The sequence below is a fragment of the Paroedura picta genome, chromosome 9 (genome assembly GCF_049243985.1).
Source record: "Paroedura picta isolate Pp20150507F chromosome 9, Ppicta_v3.0, whole genome shotgun sequence".
Classification (NCBI taxonomy): Eukaryota; Metazoa; Chordata; class Lepidosauria; order Squamata; family Gekkonidae; genus Paroedura; species Paroedura picta.
The window spans coordinates 66,937,385-66,959,032 of NC_135377.1; the positions used below are offsets into that span (position 1 = coordinate 66,937,385).

At 45.6% G+C, this 21,648-nt stretch overlaps 1 protein-coding gene across 1 annotated transcript; it reads left to right on the forward strand.

Moving 5' to 3' along the window:
* The first annotated feature begins 514 nt into the window (after positions 1-514).
* LOC143845111 (N-acetyllactosaminide beta-1,6-N-acetylglucosaminyl-transferase-like) lies at positions 515-20,805 on the forward strand. Its single transcript, XM_077353181.1, has 4 exons — positions 515-1,039; positions 5,518-5,645; positions 9,871-11,026; positions 20,204-20,805. Exons 3-4 carry the CDS (start codon positions 10,105-10,107, stop codon positions 20,389-20,391), a joined length of 1,110 nt encoding a protein of 369 aa, XP_077209296.1. The 5' UTR covers positions 515-1,039; positions 5,518-5,645; positions 9,871-10,104; the 3' UTR covers positions 20,392-20,805.
* The last annotated feature ends 843 nt before the right edge of the window (positions 20,806-21,648 follow it).

Here is a 21,648-nt window from a genome sequence, read left to right on the forward strand (position 1 = left end):
ACTGATAGGGGCTTTCCTTCTTCTTCTCAGAGATCCTTTTGCACCGGAGGCTCCATGCCAGGCTGCAGGCTGGAGACTGAGCTGGACAGGTTGCCCCGATTTTTCCTGCTCCCACCAAGGGGAGCATTTGGCCCTGTGCACCTCATCCACCCCAGATTTATGCTCCTGCACGAGAGCCGGAGCAGTGAAGTTCCCAGTGCGGAAATGGTCTCAGTCTCTCCCTGTCTCCGAGCTAGAAATGTCTTTAGGAACCTCACTCTGCCTCCTCTTTCCTCTCCACTCCAGGAGTTCCTGAATAAACATTTCTCTCCACTTAATTCAGGGTGGTGTGTGAGTGATTCTGCCAACCATATTGCCATGTAGCTCTTTCCGCTTACCGAGACATTCTCCATTTGTGCAAAAAGGCTCCAGTTAGCTTGGCAAAGAACAGCTGTAGAATTCCACCCACCCTAATTGCGCTTAATTACAGCTTACGGTTCCCTGCAGCTGCAGTGGAGGTACACAGAGTGTGCTGCGGCACAGTAGCACAGTTGCATCAGGTGACGCGTGTTTGTACAGAGTTCTGCTTACCCCACATCTCTAGTGCCAAGCCAGCTGCATTCAAAAAAAGACAATGGGACAATTAAACGAAGCAAGCTAGCATAGGAGACAGAGAGGGGGAGAGAGAGAGGTTAAACAGAGTTTACTTGGGAAACTTGTTTGATGAAAGCGTTTGCCTTAAAGCTCCAGAAGAAAATTAATGGTGGCAAATACCCCAATTGCCTCTTCTTGATTTTGTGAAGGTTGGACAATCCACATTTCACTGGATCCTAAATGAGTCTGGGCGATGTGATATCTGGGAGTGGTCAGGTAGCAGGGGACGAAACCATCCCTCTGTCAGCCTCTGCTTTTGGCCGCTGTGTTCTTTCCTTAAAAATATATCGAGCGATGCTGTTATATTGCCACATGTAGTCTTCACTGAAGCCGGAGGCCTGCTTTCTGCTCTGTGGGCTTCGTCTCCAGCCTTCTGTGGAACGCTTCTGAACGGTCCTGTTATTAGGTAGGTTTAGATGATTTTTAATTATTTCTTTCCTAATGTCTCAGAGGGGCAATTGCTAGTTACAGATATGTGAAGAAGTGTCTGTCTCCATGAGAGCTGATACTTCGGCTAAAACTTTGTTGGTCTTAAAGCTGTCCCTGGATTCAAACTTTGTTCATTTATACAGGCTTTCTCAGCTGGGGTATTTGTGAAACCCTGAGGTTTCTTGATGGCCCTGGAAGGGTTTCCTGAGTGGGCGGGAGTGGATTAATGTTTAATGTATCTTTTAAAATGTGTGAAACATTTATTGGGTGATATGACCGTATACAGTCCTGTCGCCCTGCCCTCCCTCCAAATTGCCAGCGATGGGCTTTGAGGGGGTGGGAAGGGGAAGGACCCCAGGTGGGCCTGTACACAGCTCTGCTTCCCAACCCTATTCTGCACAATCACACAGCTTCTGGGGTTTCTTGAAGCCTCAAGAATGCTTCTAGTTGGTTCTCAATGGGAAGAAAATTGAGAAAGGCTGATTTATAGGATAATTTACTCAGTTGCTGGACACACGAGACGGAACTAAATTCCATCCAAATCAATGGGGAGTTTGAAGGAAGTGCTGCAGAAGATGGTGATAGATGAGAACTTGAGATAGGATGAGGGGAATGGTTGCCAAGGGGAGTCAGAGGACTGAATTATAACTCTCCAGAATGATCATGGGCATTTCCCCTCACAGCATTGGTGTTTATACCATAATGCAATGGCAATCATTGTCTATGTTAGATCCAGACAATAAGAAAATACAAAACACGCAGTGTTATCATGTCTGTTTTCAATGTGGGAGTTCTGTTGCAGGTTTCTACATCATTTAAAACGCACCAGCCAAAATAGACTAAATACAAGAGGCCACTTCCCATTGCTAAAATCCAGGTTCAATATGCTGCCTTAGACTGATGTAGTATATTTATTTTATGGTAAAAGGAAGCAGTCACAAATATGCAAAAGATGATCAGATTCCCAGATACATGTTTAAGGATGGTATTGATCACGACTGGATGATGATGATGATGATGATGATTATATTTATTACCCGCTACTCCCTGACAGCTCATGGCGGGTAACATACGTCTGAATAAGACCCCAGAAACCCCATTAAGGCCCCAGACATAAATCACAACATTAACCAAAAACCAAAAAGAGGAAGATAGATACAGTGGAAAACAAAACCTGTATAGTTAGGGAGATCGACTTTGAACTCTTCCCACTGCACTATTTCCCTGATGGCTTTAAACTATGTGTAGAACGGTCCAGTTAGATATTGGGGGGGGGGGAATTCCACAGAGTAGTTCAGTAGTGAAATTGGCTGCCTAAGGAGGTGGTGAGCTCCCCCTCACTGGCAGTCTTCAAGCAGTGGCTGGATAGGTACTTATCCTGGATCCTTTAGGCTGATCCTGCATTCAGCAGTGGGTTGGACTAGAGGGCTTGTATGGCCATTCCAGTTCTATGATTCTATGCTTTCTTGGTGGTTGCTCCCACTTTATGGGATGTGTTGGGGGCGGGGGGATTGTCCTTGGAAATTTTTAGAAGATTCTGCATTTCATTCACCAGAGTTTTTAATGACATGTAAGTTGGAAGCAGTTTACTAGGCTGGCTGGCAGAATTGGGGTTTTGTTGTCGTGCAATGCTCTTGTGATTCATTCTGAATAGTCTCGAGCTGTGAGGAAAGGTGGGAAATCAGTATTTCGCTAAATAATTAAGCATTGGAAGAAGAAAAGCACAGACAACCCCCCCCCCTCCTTTCACGGCTAATGAGAGCTTGGGCGGGGGGGGGGAGGCTGGGGTGGAGTTCAAGCTTCCCAATCTTATTCCCAGCAATCAAATGACCAAAAACTCACGACAACAACATTCTTAATTAATTCCACCACTAGTTAGTCATTAAAAAGGACTTCACTTCTGTGAGGTTTAATTCTTTCTAGATCAGGGATTCCCAACTAGACTTCTGGGGGAACCCTGGGGCTATGTGAGAGCTCCCCAGGGGTTGAGCAGCCTTCCCAGAAGTTCAGATGGCCGCTGCCGTCACTAGACATCACTGGAACCCACTTCCCCTGCTGCTCTACGGGCTAGTCTCTTTCTCCACAAGGGAAACGGTAAACGATTTATCTATCGGCTGGCTCCCATACCTTACTTCTCCGAAGGGATCTGTCACCACTTTTGGGGTCCCTCAAAGCCTGAAAAATGTCTCAGGGGTTCCTCCATGGTAACAAAAGCTTGGATGAGGTTGGTTTTTTATATATATTAACTTATTATTCTTGCCATCAGGCTATGTTGTGGTTTTAATGTTTTATCTTGCGGGGATTTATTTTATGCTGTAACCCACCGGGAAATGACTTGCTCGATAGCAGCATATAATAAATGGAACACATGAACAAACAGTAGCACTTTTGCGCTTCTTCAATCAAGACTTGGGACATTTGCTCTGGCCTAAACATAAGGCAAAAGTCCGGCTAACCCTCCTCTGCAGAGCAGGGAAGCTTGGCATTGCTGACTGACCACCTGAACTCAGCATGCCTGCATCCATGGGAAACACACACACAGCACTGGCAACTTCAAACAGCATCCTCCTTCCTGACTCTCTCTCTCTCACACACACACACTAAACCAGGTGTAGTCAACCTGTGGTCCTCCAGATGTTCATGGACTACAATTCCCATGAGCCCCTGCCAGCATTTTTGGCAGGGGCTCGTGGGAATTGCAGTCCATGAACATCTGGAGGACCACATGTTGAGGATCCTTGCACTAAACGGCAGATCTCAGAAGTACTCTCTTGCCTCTGAAAACCCCTCCCTATCCACCGAACCAGGTCCCACGTTTCCCAGGTCATTGTTTGATCACTTTGTTCCTAGACATCCCGGATCAATCAACCTTTTGGGCCCTCATCAAAAGGGAGCATCTGTACCCTTTGTTCAAAGCCTACTTTTTGCCCACATGACTTTTTACCATGTATCTGATGAAGGAAAGGGTATAAAACCCCTTCCTTGGAGCTCCCAGGGGGCTTGCTCCCCTCTGGCAAAGCTGATTTCATCTATGTTGCTGACCCCATTCCTTAATGCAGGGGTAGTCAACCTGTGGTCCTCCTGATGTTCATGTTAAGCAAATGCTGGCAGGGGCTCATGGGAATTGTAGTCTATGAACATCTGGAGGACCACAGGTTGACTACCCCTGCATTAATGCACCCAACTTCTCCATCTGTGCAAAATAGGTAATCGTATGAACCTTGCTGTCCTCTGCCCCAAACTTAGTTGCTTCCCGTGTTATTTCTTTCTGCTGTATGTGCTCGGGCAATCGCTTAGTCTTATTCTGCAAATAAAACTCCAGTATTATTTAGACAGTATTTGTTGCCTGCCTCGCATTCCTGAAGGGCTTAGTCATCTCATAAATTGTGCAAAATAGATCTTGCTAGTTATCCCCCTTTTCGCCTAGCTGATTCCTGCAACTTTTGATTAGAGCATTTTGGGATAACAGAGCATTTCGCTTAACAACTACCGTCCAGCTTTGGGTGGCCCCACTTTCTGAGGTTAGGCAGCTGGCAAGCTGACAGGGTCTTCTTGGCCATGGCACCAATAATTTGGAACTCTCCCCCTGAGGAGATTTATTGGTCCCTTTCTCTTGCCGTAGAATAAAAGAACACCGTAGATTTCTCGTGAACAAGAAGTCAAAATTCAAAATCCAAATGGCACAAATGTATTAAAGTCTTTTTTTTTCTTATTTCATGAATATATTTCTAATTTTCAACTTATCAGTATCCATCTTCTACTGGCAGGTGAACACGTTTTTCTCTCCTGGTTGACATTCCCTCAGCAATTCCTCCTTCTCCACTAATATTTTAATCACGTGTTTTATTTTTTACAGCTGCAGAGGCATCTGGGAATGTAACCAGACTAGCTGAATCCAAGAAGGGAGGGAGCGTCTGCATTTGGTTGAACGGAAGCATCTCTTGGCAAAAGCCTGACTCTTTTTCCAGCAACAAGACAGGCTCTGACAAATCTCCTAAGCAAGCATGATGTGATGGGTCCGTTTCTTCCCCCCCCCCCCCCGCCCCATGGCACTCCTACTGATTATTGCTCACACACCCAACCCCTGTTAACGAGCATCCAGACAGATTCCAGCAGGAGATCTTCTTCCATTTCCGAATATTCCAGGTCTAGCTAGAATAATTGCTCATGTACGTATTTGAAGCTCTGCCTCACACCAAGACATTTTGGAGCTTCTGGTTGATTCAGTCCTGAGCTTTTTGGGAATCGGTCTGAGCACTTTGGGGGCTGCGTGACCAGAATCCAGTTCACAACCTGTCCCCTCCCCGGGAAAGGGAATATGCCAAGGCAGGAAGACTATCCCATTTTCTGGTTCTTCCAGCTTCTTTTGCTGCAGCACCTGGCTTGTTGTTTTTTTCCCCTCCACCTGACCCAGCCCTGTCTCTTTTTCTGTCTCACCCTCTTTCTTTGTTCCAGTTCAGAATGCATCACTGCTGACTCCATTTCAGCTTTGTGGATATTATTTGTTCTCGCTTCCTTAAACTGCTGGAGAGAATTTGGCTTCCCTTCAGGTCTTCAGTGCTCCATGACAGTCTCCTCAGATGGTAAGCTGGTTTTGTCATTCTCTTTTTCTGTTCCCAGAACATTCCTCATGGAAATATCTCTCTCTCTCTCTCTCTCTCTCTCTCTCTCTCTCTTCCCTTCTCCATCCCATGTACTTGTGGTGAGGTGGGGGGGGGGGTTGGACAGGGGACTACGATTACAGCTGTCTTGCCTAATTGGTACGGTTGTCAGCTTTGGGTTGGAAAATACCAGAAGGGCTGGGTTGGGGAGGAGGGAGGACTTAGAGGAGTTATGCTGCCTTTCAAAGCAGCCATTTTCTCCAGGATAACGGATCCCTGTGACCTTGAGATCAGTCATAAGCCCGGGAGATCTCCAGCCACCATCTGCTGGTAGGGAGTCAGCTCCATGTCTCAGGGAGCCCCTTCCAAAGGAGCCCAAATATTGGCAGGGAGTTGGTAAAGCAGCATAGCTAAGAACTAGCTGGGAGTCAATCAGCTGCCAGTTCAAATGTTGCCAATTCACTTAGGTGGCCTTTGGCGAGTTGCCCTCCGTCACTCATCTGCAAAGGGGAGGGGATAATCCTGATCCACTTCACAGGGACATTTTAAGGATCAATGCAGGATACCTGAAGCTTTTTGAAATCGAAAGTTTTATGCCAACGCATAGCATTGCTGTACTTAAAACGGTTGCCTCTGCCAGGGGCTTTGCAGCAGAATCATTTCCAGGATACAAGACTGGCCACATGCACCAACCACTGAGAGCCTTCAGCAGCCTTTCCGGAGACCAGGCTAGTTCTTGGACCTCGCAGATTTTCCAGGCAGCCTTAAGCAACTTTGTTGCCTCCGCCTGAAAGCCTAGATTCCTGGTTGCACAACAAATGCCGGTTTCGGCATTTGAGTTGCACAACCACAAATTCACAATGGCTCCTTCCCTCATTCTATAGACCTCAAGCCAAAGACTGCAGCCACCCTTTGCGTTACCTGGCTGAAGCAGCTGGGACTGGGGTTCCAGATGGCTCAGCAACTTGGGGCTGATAGGAGGGAGAGGAAGGAGAAAGTCATGTCTTTAGACAACCTCATTCTGAAGTGTGCTTCTTTTGCTGATGAAGTTTTTCAGTGAAGATAGCCCAGGCAAGCCCAAGCCCATCAGATCTTGGAAACTAAGCAGGGCCAACCGAGGCTAGTATTAGTTTGGGAGACCTCCAGGGATTGGGGTGGTTGTTCCTCCAGGGAACACTTGGGGTCATGACACAGACCAACCACCTCTGAACGTCCCTTGCCTGGCTGCCAGACAATCCTAGGATCTCCTGGCTATGCTACACACACTATAAGATGAAGGTTGCCAGGTCTGGATTGGGAAATACCTGGAGACTTTTGGGGTGGAGCCAGGAATAGGCAGGATTTGAGCCAGGGAGGAACCTTGATAGAGTATAATGCTATGGAGTCCACCCTCCCAAGCAGCCATTTTCTCCAGGGGAACTGATCTCTGCCACCTGGAGATGAGCTGTGCAACCAGAAGATCTCCAGGTCCTACCTACCTACAATAAATAGTGAAGCAATTCACATGCTGGCTTCATCTTTGTGCGATCTGCCTGCGGGCAGCATCCAGCCCCACCTTTATTCCATGTGTTCTATCATTCCCTGCCCCAGAATGGAATGGCTGATGAGGTGTCCTCAAGTCTCAACTGACTTGTGATGAGCTCATCCACAGGCCGGCCAAAGATGAGCAAAAGTAGCTTGCCATTGCCTCCTTCTCCATAGCAACGCCTTCAGAGCCAGCCTGGCATAGTGATTAAGAGAGGCAGCCTCTAATCTGGAGAGCTGGGTATGATTCCTCACTCCTCCATGTGAAGCTTGACGGGTGACCTTGGGCCAGTTGCTGTTCCTCTCAGAGCTCTCTCAGCCTCTCAGCCTCACAGGGTGTCTGTTGTGGGGAGAGGAAAGGGAAGGTGATTGTAAGCCGCTTTGAGGCTTCTTCTGGTAGAGAAAAGTGGCATATAAGAACCAACTCTTCTTCTTCAGTAATATCAGGACTCTCTCTCAGCCTCACCTCTCTCACAGGGTGTCTGTTGTGGGGAAAGGAAGGGAAGGAGATTGTCCATCGCTTTGAGATTAAGGCATGATAATAAAAATAAAACCTTGGAAGGGACATAAGTGCTGCCCTGCAAGAGAGAGATGTCAAATACAGACAAATGGGATGGTTTGTAGTGTTTACAATCAGAGAGAGAGACCTATCTCTAGGCTACTAACACTACTTTCAAAACTTGTACAGAATAAAGTCAAGTACTCTTCATTCTGTGTTGCTTTATTGTAGTGTTGAATCCAACCAGAACGGTTTCTAGATATGTCCCGTTTTCAAAGGGTAATATCCCTCAGTGGTTGTCCTAAACATAAATATTCAAAATCAGTAGCTTTTAACATTAAAATAAATTATACATATATAAATAAAGCTCTACTCTACCTCTCACTTGTAAGTATAATGGCTATCCACATAGATAATTCAACACCTGGAAAGGATATGATCCTAAAATCATTAAATGTTCTATCTCATAATGTAATAGAATGCTCCTTAATCTTATACTTGTTGTTGTTAGTTGCGAAGTCGTGTCCAACCCATCGCGATCCCATGGACAATGATCCTCCAGGCCTTCCTGTCCTCTACCATTCCTCAGAGTCCATTTAAGTTTGCACCGACTGCTTCAGTGACTCCATCCAGCCACCTCATTCTCTGTCGTCCCCTTCTTCTTTTGCCCTCGATCGCTCCCAGCATTAGGCTCTTCTCCAGGGAGTCCTTCCTTCTCATGAGGTGGCCAAAGTATTTGAGTTTCATCTTCAGGATCTGGCCTTCTAAAGAGCAGTCAGGGCTGATCTCCTCTAGGACTGACCGGTTTGTTCGCCTTGCAGTCCAAGGGACTCACAAGAGTCTTCTCCAGCACCAGAGTTCAAAAGCCTCAATTCTTTGATGCTCGGGCTTCCTTAAGGTCCAATTTTCACAGCCATACATTGCAACTGGGAAGACCATAGCCTTGACTAAATGATGGCAGGGTGATGTCTCTGCTTTTTGGGATGCTGTCCTAATACATACATCTTATACATATTTTACCTTTATTAAATAGTTGCATACACCAGCCTTTGGCTCTGCACAGTAGGGATTCTAGTCATCCAACTGCTCCCAGCCATACCTTATCACCCTGGCTGATTTATACATTCCTTGTGCTGACAGCCACTTAGAGTTCCTGTTAAAGTCACAGTGAATGATATGCACTTACAATTCCTTATAAGGTTACAATTGCTATTCAACAGGTATTGTTCACATTTCAGTGTATAAGAAGCAAGAAAAATCTAAGGTTGTGTTCAAACCTCTAGGGCTCATAGACTCCAATGAATAAATGTAAAAAACATTGTTTTTGTAACCTTATGAGGAATTGTAAATGCATATCATTCACTGTAACTGTTTTTTTTATACCCCGCTTTTCCCTACTTGAAGGAGTCCTAAAGCAGCTTACAGACAGCTTTCCCTTCCTCTCCTCACAACAGACCCTCTGATAGGGACTGAAACAGCTGTGGGAGAACTGCTCTAAGAGAATAGCTCTAGGAGAACTGGGAGAAGACCAAGGTCACCCAGCTGACTGCATGTGGAGGAGCGGGGAATCCAGATTAGAGGTCGCTGCTGTTAACCACTACACCACACTTTCTCTGGGTGGTTGAAATGTTCTCCTACAGGTTTCTCACTTGCATCTTGACTTCAAATACCCTTTCCTCACAACTAACCCCCCCACACACACACACACACACACATACACCATGGTTGGTGAAGTCTCTTTCAACATATTTGAAGGGGTCTGCTTGCACACAGAAGCTTATACCTTGAATGAAACTTAGCTGGTCTTCAGGGTGCCCCTGGACTCAAACTTTGTCCTGCTGCTTCTGACCAACACAGCTACCCACCTGAATCTACCTTCAGAGAAGTAGAAGGTGAGATGTCATTACGTAAAACTGAAATGTGATCTCAAAAAGGCAGCCATCCCTGGTTCAGATTGTGCAGACTTGTGGGGAGGAGCCTAGAGGATTCTTCTACCTTCCTTCTGGCAGCAGGAGATAGGGAGAGGTGCCTTCTTCGCCCCCCCCCCCCACCTTCAAGAAAAGAAAGGAGATTTTGCTTCTGAAAAATATTTATTTATTTGTTTGTTTATATATTGCCCTCCCTTGACTTACTGCTTTCCAAACCAGCATTTTGAAGGCTGTGTGTTTTTTTTCTGAAATGTAGAATGGAGCCACACTGCGACACATCTTCTACCAGCAAGAGTGATGTCCCAGGGTGCCATCCTGAACCCTTTTGTCAAGAAATACGTTTTGCTGGGTTCAATGACATTTGTTCCCTAGTTACTACGCTTACGATTGCAGTCTAAAGCGGTGCAGCCTTCAAGTTAACAAGTACTGCTGCACAACTGGATGGATTTTGCCACCTTCTCAGGTGGACGCCGTGTTTTCAGTAGCGATCATGAATGCTCAGAGGTGTCACGTTCTGGCCTTCTTTGCCTTTGGAGTTTTGCTCTGCATCATAATATACACGGCAATACTGTCAGAGGAAAACACGCCAAGGATGTTCAACCAAACCACGGCCAGGGTCTTGGCAGAAGTTTGCGAAGCCCTGATTGAAGGGAAGGCCACTTGGGTACCCGAAACCCCCCAGATTTCACCATTTGGGCAACCCAACTGTGACGATTACGTGACTCAGAATCATTACGTCACGAGACCCCTCTCTGAAGACGAAGCTGCGTTTCCAATAGCCTACATTGTAACTCTGCACAAACAGTTCGATATGTTTGAGAGGCTCTTCAGGGCTATTTATATGCCCCAAAACATATATTGTATCCACGTAGATAAGAAAGCCACTGGAGAGTTTAAGAGAAAGGTCGAGAAATTATTAGGTTGCTTCCCCAATGCGTTTTTCGCTTCGGAAACAGAGTGGGTGGTTTACGCAGGAGTATCCAGGCTTCAGGCAGATCTGAACTGCATGAAAGATCTCGTGAAATCTCAAGTGCCCTGGAAGTACCTTCTCAATACTTGTGGTCAAGATTTCCCCTTGAAAACCAACAAGGAAATAATTCAGTACCTGAAAGAGTTGAAAGGGAAAAACGTAACTCCAGGGACGCTGCCACCACCTTACATTCTCCATAGGACACAATATATCTATTGGGAACAAAGATACGGTCTCTTTTCATTCATGATGTGGACCTTCCTGAGGAAAACACCTCCTCCGCATGACCTGCCCATCTATTTTGGCTCTGCTTACATTGCTGTTGGGAGGGAATTTGTCGACTTTGTGCTCAAAGACCCCCGTGCTGTTGATCTCCTTGAATGGTCCAAAGATACCTACAGTCCTGATGAACACTTCTGGGTGACACTCAATAGGATACCAGGTATGTCCCATTTCCTTCAATCTGTTTTTATTTAAAAGTCGACTGTGTGATTTTACAGTATAATCTTACCACAAACTATGTCACCATAATACAGCCAGTGTTGTGGAACAAGAGCACTGATGCTAATATATTTTTGAACCCCCAGGCCTTAACAAAGATATTGGGTCCTTATCACACTACACATGGATTGCATTTTGTTGATGAAATTACTAAGGTGGGTTGAAAATAGATGAGGCAAAATGGCAGTGGGTCTTGGTTAAATCCTCTGTTTGCTTGAAGCCTGGTTCTACTCTCTGAAGCACAATATATCTCAAGACTCCAGTTTAAATGAAGTAGGACTTCATAAGATGCCCCCCTACCTCATGCTCACTTACTTCCACAGCTACAGCTAACAATAAGATTCTGACAATCTGCAGACAGCCCTGACTTGGTACCAGTGGTAGGTAAGGCCCACCGAGGAAGGCATATCGTAGTTATATAAGGATAGGAATGCAATACCTACATAGTACAGACAAGCAGAATACAATGTCGTGGGTTGCAGAATTAGTTGCTGGTGTTTGGCTAAGTATCATACTTAATAGTACAGCACTTTCTATTACACAGTTGCTTCCAAGCTGGATTGCATTTATATATTTTGGGAAACGATGCATGCGCCGGTCGGTTGCTACAGCTTTTGACTTAAATGCAGTATTACGGTTGAATAATGTATATAGAAGATATTTCATGAGTTTGCTGAGCAGAGCCCTTTGCTTTTACAGGTGACTTGATTGCCCTGAGCCTGGCAATACCTTTGAAAGCCTCCTTAACTCTTACTTTATGGCAATTTTTTAGTCCAGTTAGTTGTAAATGGTTGCTCGAGGCATCATGTTTGGTCAGACTAAACCGGTTGTGATTACATTCATCACTTCTTTGTGTGCAACATGCCTTGAGAGCTGTTATAGACTCCCTGTGAATCTATTCTGGGTTTGTGTTTTTGACTTTACTTCATTTATTTATGGCGAGTTGTGTTAAAAGTATTTGCTTCTGTTTCTCAAACACACTAAAAACAATTGATCAAATACTGAGTACAGTTGTTATGCAGGGGCTCCCCGTGCCAAAGGGCCCCACTCCAACCAGAGTATCTAAACTCCACCGATCAAACTGCAAACAAAGGGTCGCATACCAAGTTCTCCTGTATCATATTAAAAGTGTTTAATATGGCAGCATGTCAGCATAGCCAAGAGCTCGATAAGCCCAGAATCACACATTTAATTTATACCTTGTAAAAAGTCCCTCCCATTTCCCCTTTTGGTTCAGGTACTCTGGGTTACAACCTTTCCAGCTCACCTATTGTTACTTAACCCCATTTCTTAATATTCGGGGGAGGGGGGATATATTTCTTAAAAATAGCAAGGTGGGGAGGAGATATATATTTCCTCAGTATGCATGCCCAAATGGATCACCATTTGATGACCTTTGTATTGTGGTCTGGAGTTTCCCAAGAATCCTTGAATTCCCGGTTCTAGCCTGCCTTGGTCGACCATCTTTCATAAAGGTAGGCTGTGGTTATATGTTAGTGCACCCTGTTTCAGAAGTCCGGGGTTGTGTTATGCAAAGACTGTTCAGGCCCATTTCTGTGTGCAGGGCAATTTGTAGGGCAGTTTGCTTCCTCACTTTAGATTAAGCGATATTTAAATTTGCTGTTCCATTGTTAATTAATCTTTAAATGCCACGAGCAAAGTGGGTTATTATAATTTTTCATTCTCATCACAGTCTGGGCAAGTTACTATAGAGGGTATAAAAGACATCAGGCAGCGACGGGTTTCTGGAAAAACTCGATCGTCCAAGTTGCTTTTAAACAAAGTATCTCCTCGGTTGCTCTAAAGCTTGAAAGCTGTAACCATATATCCTAAAACGTTTGAAACCAGAGAGTGAAAATCCACTTTATAAAAATGAAATCCTTGGCTATATAAATTGATATTTTAGGAAATTATTTGTTTACATATACAGAAATAATCAAAGAGAGATTCAGGTGGGCAGATGTGTTGGATTGAAGAGGCAGGATAAAATCGGAGTCCAGCAGTTTTTTAAGACCAGCAGTTTTATTCACGGGATAAGCTTTTCTTGTTGTTGTTGTTAGGTGCGAAGTCATGTCCGACCCATCGCGACCCCATGGACAATGATCCTCCAGGCCTTCCTGTCCTCTACCATTCCCCAGAGTCCATTTAAGTTTGCACCTACTGCTTCAGTGACTCCATCCAGCCACCTCATTCTCTGTCGTCCCCTTCTTCTTTTGCCATCAGTCGCTCCCAGCATTAGGCTCTTCTCCAGGGAGTCCTTCCTTCTCATGAGGTGGCCAAAGTATTTGAGTTTCATCTTCAGGATCTGGCCTTCTAAGGAGCAGTCAGGGCTGATCTCCTCTAGGACTGACCAGTTTGTTCGCCTTGCAGTCCAAGGGACTCGCAAGAGTCTTCTCCAGCACCAGAGTTCAAAAGCCTCAATTCTTTGACGCTCGGCCTTCCTTATGGTCCAACTTTAACAGCCATACATTGCAACTGGGAAGACCATAGCCTTGACTAGAAGCACTTCTGTTGGCAGAGTGATGTCTCTGCTTTTTAGGATGCTGTCTAGATTTGCCATAGCTTTCCTCCCCAGGAGCAAGCGTCTTTTAATTTGTTTGCTGCAGTCCCCATCTGCAGTGATCTTGGATCCCAGGAAAATAAAATCTGTCACTATCTCCATTTCTTCCCCATCTATTTGCCAGGAAACCTTTGTGTGCATGCACAAATCTTCAGATCCAATAGCACAAAATTCCCACATATTAGCAGAGAGAGGTGTCTGTGTGTGTGTGTGTGTGTTAGTTGCCAGGAAGAGCTAGCTGCAGGCATAAGAAACTGAGTGATTATAACTGAGACAGGATTAAAGAAGTTAAGATCTGTGAATGGCACAAATGAATATACAGACGGAAGACTTTGTTAATAGGCATGCGAATGACGTTTGAGTTCAGCTCTGGGTATAAGCCATGACGGAGAGACTTAGCACGTGTAGATGCATGCTCCTTCAGTTACATTGAAAAAGATATTGGCTTTTTATCACACTACACATGCTAGGGCCACTCAGTTATCTTATACACCCAGAAACGAAAGTATGTTGGTCTTAAAGGAGCCACGGGACTCAAATTCAGTTCTCCCATCTGTTGTTCATTCTGTCATTATCTGTATGCCAATTTACTGCTATTTACCCATCTTATCAAATGTGTTGTTCCAAGCTTTCCTGTATTTATTGCTCAGTTACTTATGCACCTTTACTTTAATTAAACCCTTCCTGGCAACTAAACCCCCCGCCATGTGTATGTAACATTTAAGGAAATGTCTTTTAGCGCTTCTGGGGAAGGCTGCATAACTCGAGGATTCCCAACTACATGCCATGTCACTGAGACAAAACCAACTAGGACTATCCTGGGTCTACCATTTTGATCAGCCACGGTAGGGGTAGTCAAACTGCAGCCCTCCAGATGTCCATGAACTACAATTCCATGGACTACAATTCCCAGGACCCCCTGCCAGCATTCGCTGGCAGGGGCTCCTGGGAATTGTAGTCCATGGACATCTGGAGGGCCGCAGTTTGACTACCCCTGAGCCACGGGATGCAAGTTAGTTTTCAATTGGGCCACTGTTCAGACCCTCAAATGACCTTTTCCTGTGGGGTGGGGTGGACCACTTGAAACTGAAAATAATAGCTAGCTCAGAAGCGTAGCTTCAATCCCCCAAGAGATTTGCATCCTTTAGTGCCACCGACGGGTATTTTATCATGGACTTAATTACAAATGGGCATTTTGGCAACGCACACCAAATGCTATGGAATGTGTGTATGAAAGGAACTAAGGAGTTATTGTTAAGGGCTCTATTAGACGTAATTCTCTGAATAACTCAGCGTTCAAAGACAAAGCTCCTGTTCAGTTTTTAACTGGCTGACCCTTTCTTTTGATCTGGCTCATTTATCTGCCACTATTATGTTTCTTTCCCTTGGAGACAGGAAACGTGACACCTTTGATCCAAGAATGCCACGATTCTACTGCATTTCTTCTGTGACCTTTGCCATCACGAGCCACTTTCTCTGATAGGGCAAGATGTGATTCAGATGGGGAAATGTAGCCTCCTGCCTGTGTCAGGGTGGTTTGCTTGATGCACAAGGAGGCAGAAAATAGCTGCTGTTCTGGGCTAGATGGTCCCCGTGTTCAGCCAGGATAACTCTGTTTGAAGGATTTGTCAGGATTGCTCTCTGCCCCCCCCCCATACCACCCTCTGGGCAGGGAAGAGGAGAAATGAATTCTCTCTTGAGAGGCAGGACAAAGAGTTAGATCCAAGACAGATACCATCACACGGGTGAATCCCTTATGAGATGAAACTTGGCAAAATAAGGCCATTGCCTTTGTCATTAAGAACCAAATGCTAAGATCCAGTTTCAAGCTGCATGCTGATACCTCTCGCTTTTCAGCAGACACTCGCTCTGTGGAATGTTCAGAAATAGCAGCAGAACTCAACAGAAACCAGTTCACGAGTGACAAGGTCATTGAGTTTGCCAAAGTCCTGTCCAAAAACGACACCAGGAGTGCAGTGCTTGAAATTTAATCCACAGGTGCATGAGGGTCTGGGTCACTTTGGCACTATGAGACATGCAGCTTTTTCCGGCTTTTTGACCATGGAGGTACCCCAAAATATTTTTCAGGCTTTGGGGAATCCTGGAAGTGATGACACGCCTCTTCAGAGAAGTAGGGTGGAAGTCAGATGTGGGAGCCAGCCAATCAACTACTCAATTATAGAGAACGACTGAAGATGGTGCCGTGCTAGCCTGTCTGTGCCGAGCTCTTGAGCCAAGCAGAGGGTCAGGAGCAAATGCACCTGGCAGACCTTAGCAGATACGCAAATCTCACTTGTTGGTCACCCCAGGAACCGGGAACGGCATCCTGAGGGTCCTACAGATCCACGGAGACTGAGTTCTCCGGAGCGTCGCTGCCTGTGCTCAAGGTCATGATGGTGTCCTTGTCGTAAACAACTTTCTAAGCCTGAAACGACCAGCTGATCCTGTATTCTTCCCAGATTATCTCTTACCAGTCTTATAAAAAGATATCCAAATGATATCCCTAGTGTGGAAACAGTCTCTCTCTCTCTCTCTCTCTCTCTCTTACTCACTCACTCACTCACACACACACAAAACTGAACATCATGCTACTCTATGATCACATCTAGGTCTCCCTTCAGATGGCAGGATGGCCAATCTTGAAGTAATGATGTTCATAAAGTTGTTGCTAATAAAAGCTGTTCCACATTAAGTAGGCCACAATGTTTTGTAACATCAATCTGTTGCATCTCACCCCATCCACCCAATCCTTGCTCCATAATATTCAGCACCAACTGGGATGAGCCCTGACCTGAATAGCCCAGGTAGGCTCGATCATGCCAGATCACAGAAGCTAAGCAGGGTCGACCTTGGCTAGTATTTGGATGGGCAGTTCCTCCAAGGAACACTGGGGGTTATGACGTAGAGGCAGGAAGTGGTGAACCCGCTCCTCAGATTACTTCCCCCACGCACAGTTACTTCCCCCATGTACCTTACCCCAGCACCCACAAGTGTTACCCAAATTGCTGGGGAATCATGAATACAGCAAGAGGCTGGGTAACGCAGGATCTTTACTACTAATTTTTACAGGGTCCTTTCCCTGGAAGAAACCCTTTTTAAATGAAGAAGACAAAAGCTTACACTCAGGGGATTTATTTGGGGAAAATATCAGGATACATTCAAAACACGCACAGAAGCAAACACATACATACACTAAGTTCTACAGGGGGACAAGTTACACTAAGTTCTACACTAAGTTCTACAGGGGGACAAGTTCAAGATACTGCACCTTTCTTGGATCCAAGCAGCCCAGACACAGGGTTGACGACATCAGGGGGTGGACAGGATGCCGGGTGTGGACAACGCAACATACACACACACACACACACACATACACAGGGTGTGCGCAAGGCTTGATATAATGTTTGAAATTCCCGGGCCAGCCCCAGAGACTGCCCACTAGGAGGTCTGTGGTTGTTGATTGGTCTCTGATATTATGAGTACCTGTTAGGTGGGTTTGAACTGTGGGGTCACTAGAGTGGGAGGTGTAGAGTAATCTCATCAACTAGAACAATACCTTGGCTAGGTGTAATGTGTCGCTAATGGCCCTGTCTTTGTTTTATCAGGAAGGACTGGGGGAAGACATTTGGGGATAAGAGATGCTGCTAGGCAGAAATTACACTGGACAAGAGAGACAAAAGAAGTTGCAGTTAGTACCTTGAAGGGATATTCCTTTCCTGTAGATAGTCTAACGGTCTTTGGCTGGGGGGGGGGGTGATTTAGATAACGTGCACATTTAGCGAAGTCAGTTGGGCAAGGAGGAAATGTAGACCTGGCCTGGCTTCCTAGGTTTGTTGAGAGGCCCTACTGACTCCATAGTCAGTCTCTTCCAGGCTGGTTTCTGTATGTGCCACCTGCTCAGAGTCCAGCCATGGGCTTCTGTGCATGAAAGTGTCTCTGTGTGAGGCACCCTTCCATTAGGGCTACCTCTAGGGTAACACAAGAACTGTACATTTCGGTTGTATTTAGGGGTAGCTGTCATGGCCCTGGGCTACACACCCATGAAGACACCAAAGCCGACTCAGGACTCTGCAGCCAGGAGTAAAACATAGCTTTATTGCAAGCCCCAGGGAGCAACTACAAGAAATTGCCATCACAGAGAAACAGTGCTGGAGATGCTTCATAGAGCATTTTAGGATCAGCTATACCCTCAGCCCCCAGCCCACCTTCCAGGGCTTTCTGTACTAAAAGGAATCCCCATGGAAAGACAGTTTTATTTAAACTACAAAGTGAAACCATCCTTCAAATGTCTCTGTACCCAGAGGCAAAGAGCCAGGCAAGGTCATTTGCATTCCTTATTACACTAAACAATACCAACCATAAAAGATAAGACGAGCAACTTCTGAAGGCGGAAGGAACGAGGGAGTGGGGAAGGGAGGCTGGGAGAGCACCCCCCCCCCAGAAAAGCGGGCCCTCTTACAGCCCTGTCTGCTGAAGGCATGTACCCAGGCTAAGGGTACATGACAGTACCTCTGCTGAACATCTCTTGCCTGGAAATCCCCACTAGGGGTCACCATAAGCCAGCTGTGACTAGACTCTCCTTCTTGTGCTGGTGTCTCTTGGGACACTATGGTGATAAATAACATAGCTTCAATTGCCAGGCTGGGACTTCCTCCCCACCCACCCCAGCCCTGGGAAGTCTCAGTATTGCTTGTCTATCTGGGGGCAGGTTGGTGCTGAGTTGTATTCCTAGTCATGAAAGGAAATCTGGGCAAGCCAGTGAGGGGGAGCTCACCACCTCCTTAGGCAGCCTGTTCCAGTGCTGAACTGCTTTAGGGGCAAAACATTTTTTCCTGATATCTAGCTGGCATGGTTCTACACGTAGTTTAAACCCGCTACTGTGGGCCCTATCCTCTGCTGCCAACAGGGACCACTCCCTGCCTTCCTTTGTGACAACCTTTCAAGTACTTAAAGAGAGCAAAGAGGTTCCCTCTCGACCTCCTCTCCTCCAGGCTTAACATTCCCAATTCCAGGATTTTAAAAAGGGATTACAATACATTCTAGAACCTTTGTGAATATTAGAAGAAGAAGAAGAAGAAGAAGAAGAAGAAGAGTTGGTGCTTATATGCCGCTTTTCCCTACCCAAAGGAGGCTCAAAGCGGCTTACAGTTGCCTTCCCATTCCTCTCCCCACAACAGACACCCTGTGGGGTGGGTGAGGCTGAGAGAGTCCTGATATTACTGCTCGGTCAGAACAGTTTTATCAGTGCCGTGGCAAGCCCAAGGCCACCCAGCTGGTTGCATGTGGGGGAGTGCAGAATCGAACCTGGCATGCCAGATTAGAAGTCCGCACTCCTGACCACTACACCAAACTGGCTCTCTAATTAGTGGTTTCTCACTTTTTCATGCATTTTAAAACTGTTTTGCTATTATGTTTCTATCTTGGACCACTGTTAATTGATTTTTTTATTACTACTACTACTACTACTACTACTACTACTACTACTACTACTACTTGCCTCTCCCCATAGGCTGGATGAATAGCTTTTTGTATTTTTAAAATTTAATCATTAATAGAGGGTTAAATTCCCTCCCCCCCCCAAAAAAAAAAACCCTTGAGCGTAGTCTCTTAGTCTTTGCTCCTAGGGCTTGGTCCCCATGCTGGTACCGGGCCAGGGGCCGGGGGTTGACGACCCCTGCTCTATTCAACATCTTTTCCTATGGAGCTGGACACATTTGGGAATTGTTTTTTTGCACATTGCTTCAAAACTCTCCTCCTTGGACTGGTGTCTATCTGGTCTCTATGACAATATAGATATGGATAGGGTTGCCAGCCTACAGATGGTGGTTGGAGAGTCCCCGCTATTACCACTGATCTCCAGGTGACAAAGATAAGTTCACCTGGAGAAAATGGTCATTTTGGAAGGTGGATTCTTTGGCATTATGCCCCATTGACATCCTTCCATCCGCAAACCCTACCCTCCTCAGGCTCCACCCGCAATATCTCCAGGTAGTTCCCAACCTGGAGCTGGCAACCCTAAACATGGCTTTGTCTGTCTGTCTGTCTGTCTCTCACTCACATACACACACACACACACACACACATACAACTTCCCTTGATGATGCTGACAAAGACCTTATCAATTTTACCAAAAACTATAAAACATGGTTTTGTGAAACCCTGGGATTTCTTGATGGCCCTGTAAGGGTTTTCTGAATGGGTGGAAGTGAATTAATGTATATATATATTTATCAACCCACCCACCTCTCCCCAAAATGGCAAGTGATGGGCCTGGAGGGGGTCCTAATTGGGCATGTACCCAGCTCTGCTTCCCAACCATATTCTGCATGATTGCCTCGTACCAACCAAATTATGATGGTTTTGCATCCCAGTCAACTTGTATGGCAGGATGAGCCAATAGCCAGGAGAAGATTGGGATTGATTTAGGATTTTACCTCATGGGTTTTCTCCCCAGTGCTTCTGGCCCCTTACTGCTTTGGCTTATCCTCTGATTTCCACATACATTTTGGTGTCTTCAGTTTTCACTTCATTTCTTTTTCCCTTGGTTTTTCCTCCCAGGTCTTTTGAGTCCACATTTACCTCAATGTTTTTCCGGAAGAGGATTTAGAGTTGACTTTTTCCTGGATCGTGATATTTCTATGGTTTTCTTTGTCCCACCCACCTCCAGCCCAGCTCTTAAGGAGCAGAATGTCACCGTTGTTAATATTAGTAGAAGCAGAGATGACCCGTCAGCCGAAGATGAGTAGACAAAAAAAGGTAGTTTTCAAGATGGCGATGGCAAAAACTTTATTCAAACAATATAAACTGTAACAGCCTACTTTTCATTCTTACTTCATCAGTGAACTGTAACAAAATCAGAATATATCATTTCCTCATGCAGACCTTATATAACATAAAGAATATATATCTTTAACCCGCGCCGTGGATTAAATAATTCGTTAAGGGCCATGGCGGCAGGCCCTGTCCGTGATGAGGACTGACACTTGATTGGGCTGACACTCGAGTGTCAGTCCGCCGCCAAGGGCGTGGCTCACAATTGATCCCTTGCCGCCAGACTCGAAGCGCCTCCCGATCCGCCCCCCCCCTTCGGCCACTTGCCGGCCACTCACACAATGCCTCCACGGCTCTGCGAGCGCCGGCGCCAGCCACCGCTGCTGCCCGCCAGTCCGTTCACACCGCACCTCGCCCACCGCCCCACCTTGCCACGAGCGGCCGGCGGCAACGTGTCACCCACTGACAGGGCAGTCGCCGGGAGAAGGTAGCCAGCGAGCCGGGGGGGGGCGGGAGCTGCCGCTGCCTCACAGGATGCCCTACCGCCAGTCTCCGGTACAGGTGCAGGGCCTGGACACACCGGAGATGCCCCACCCAACTCACCAGGCCCGCTAGCGCCCGCTGCATTTACCCTGCAGCGGGCTTAATTTCTAGTATATATATATATATATATATTTTATAACTAAAGTTGTTTTCTTAATTGGTTTTTTTCAAGGATACTAATAAAGTTAGTTTTCAACATACTTCCTATATATGGAAACAAATATATACATTTTATATAACAAAATCCTTACATCAAAAAGTCAAATTATTAAAGAACATATACCAAATATTGTATTTTATACCTTGTATATACCTTGTATATACCTTGTATTTTATACCTTATATTTTAAGACATATATCTTGGGTCTACTAATATCAAAGGTTCACCAAGGTAACCATCCTCCAGGGAATTTTATAAGTGACCCAAAAGCCTCCTAGGCATCCACTATATTTATTTGGTACATTGTTTAATTAGTTACACTGGGAACACATACCATTTCACTATGACTCATAGGTACCTGTTCTCATATAGCTTCTCTCCAAGTCTTTTAAAGGAGTATACTCCACTTAACACTAATTATAAACAAAGGTTAATTATAAACAAAAGTTAATTATAAAAAAACATGTTAAGTCCAACAAATGATTTAGTCCCACAGGTTGTAATGTTTTTAATTTAACGATCCATTCAG

Coding starts and splice junctions, on each gene's coding strand:
- LOC143845111 (XM_077353181.1), top strand. CDS start 10,105: ATGAATGCTCAGAGGTGTCACGTTCTGGCCTTCTTTGCCTTTGGAGTT. Junction 11,027..20,203: donor GACACTCAATAGGATACCAG/GTATGTCCCATT, acceptor TTTTCCTCCCAG/GTCTTTTGAGTCCACATTTA.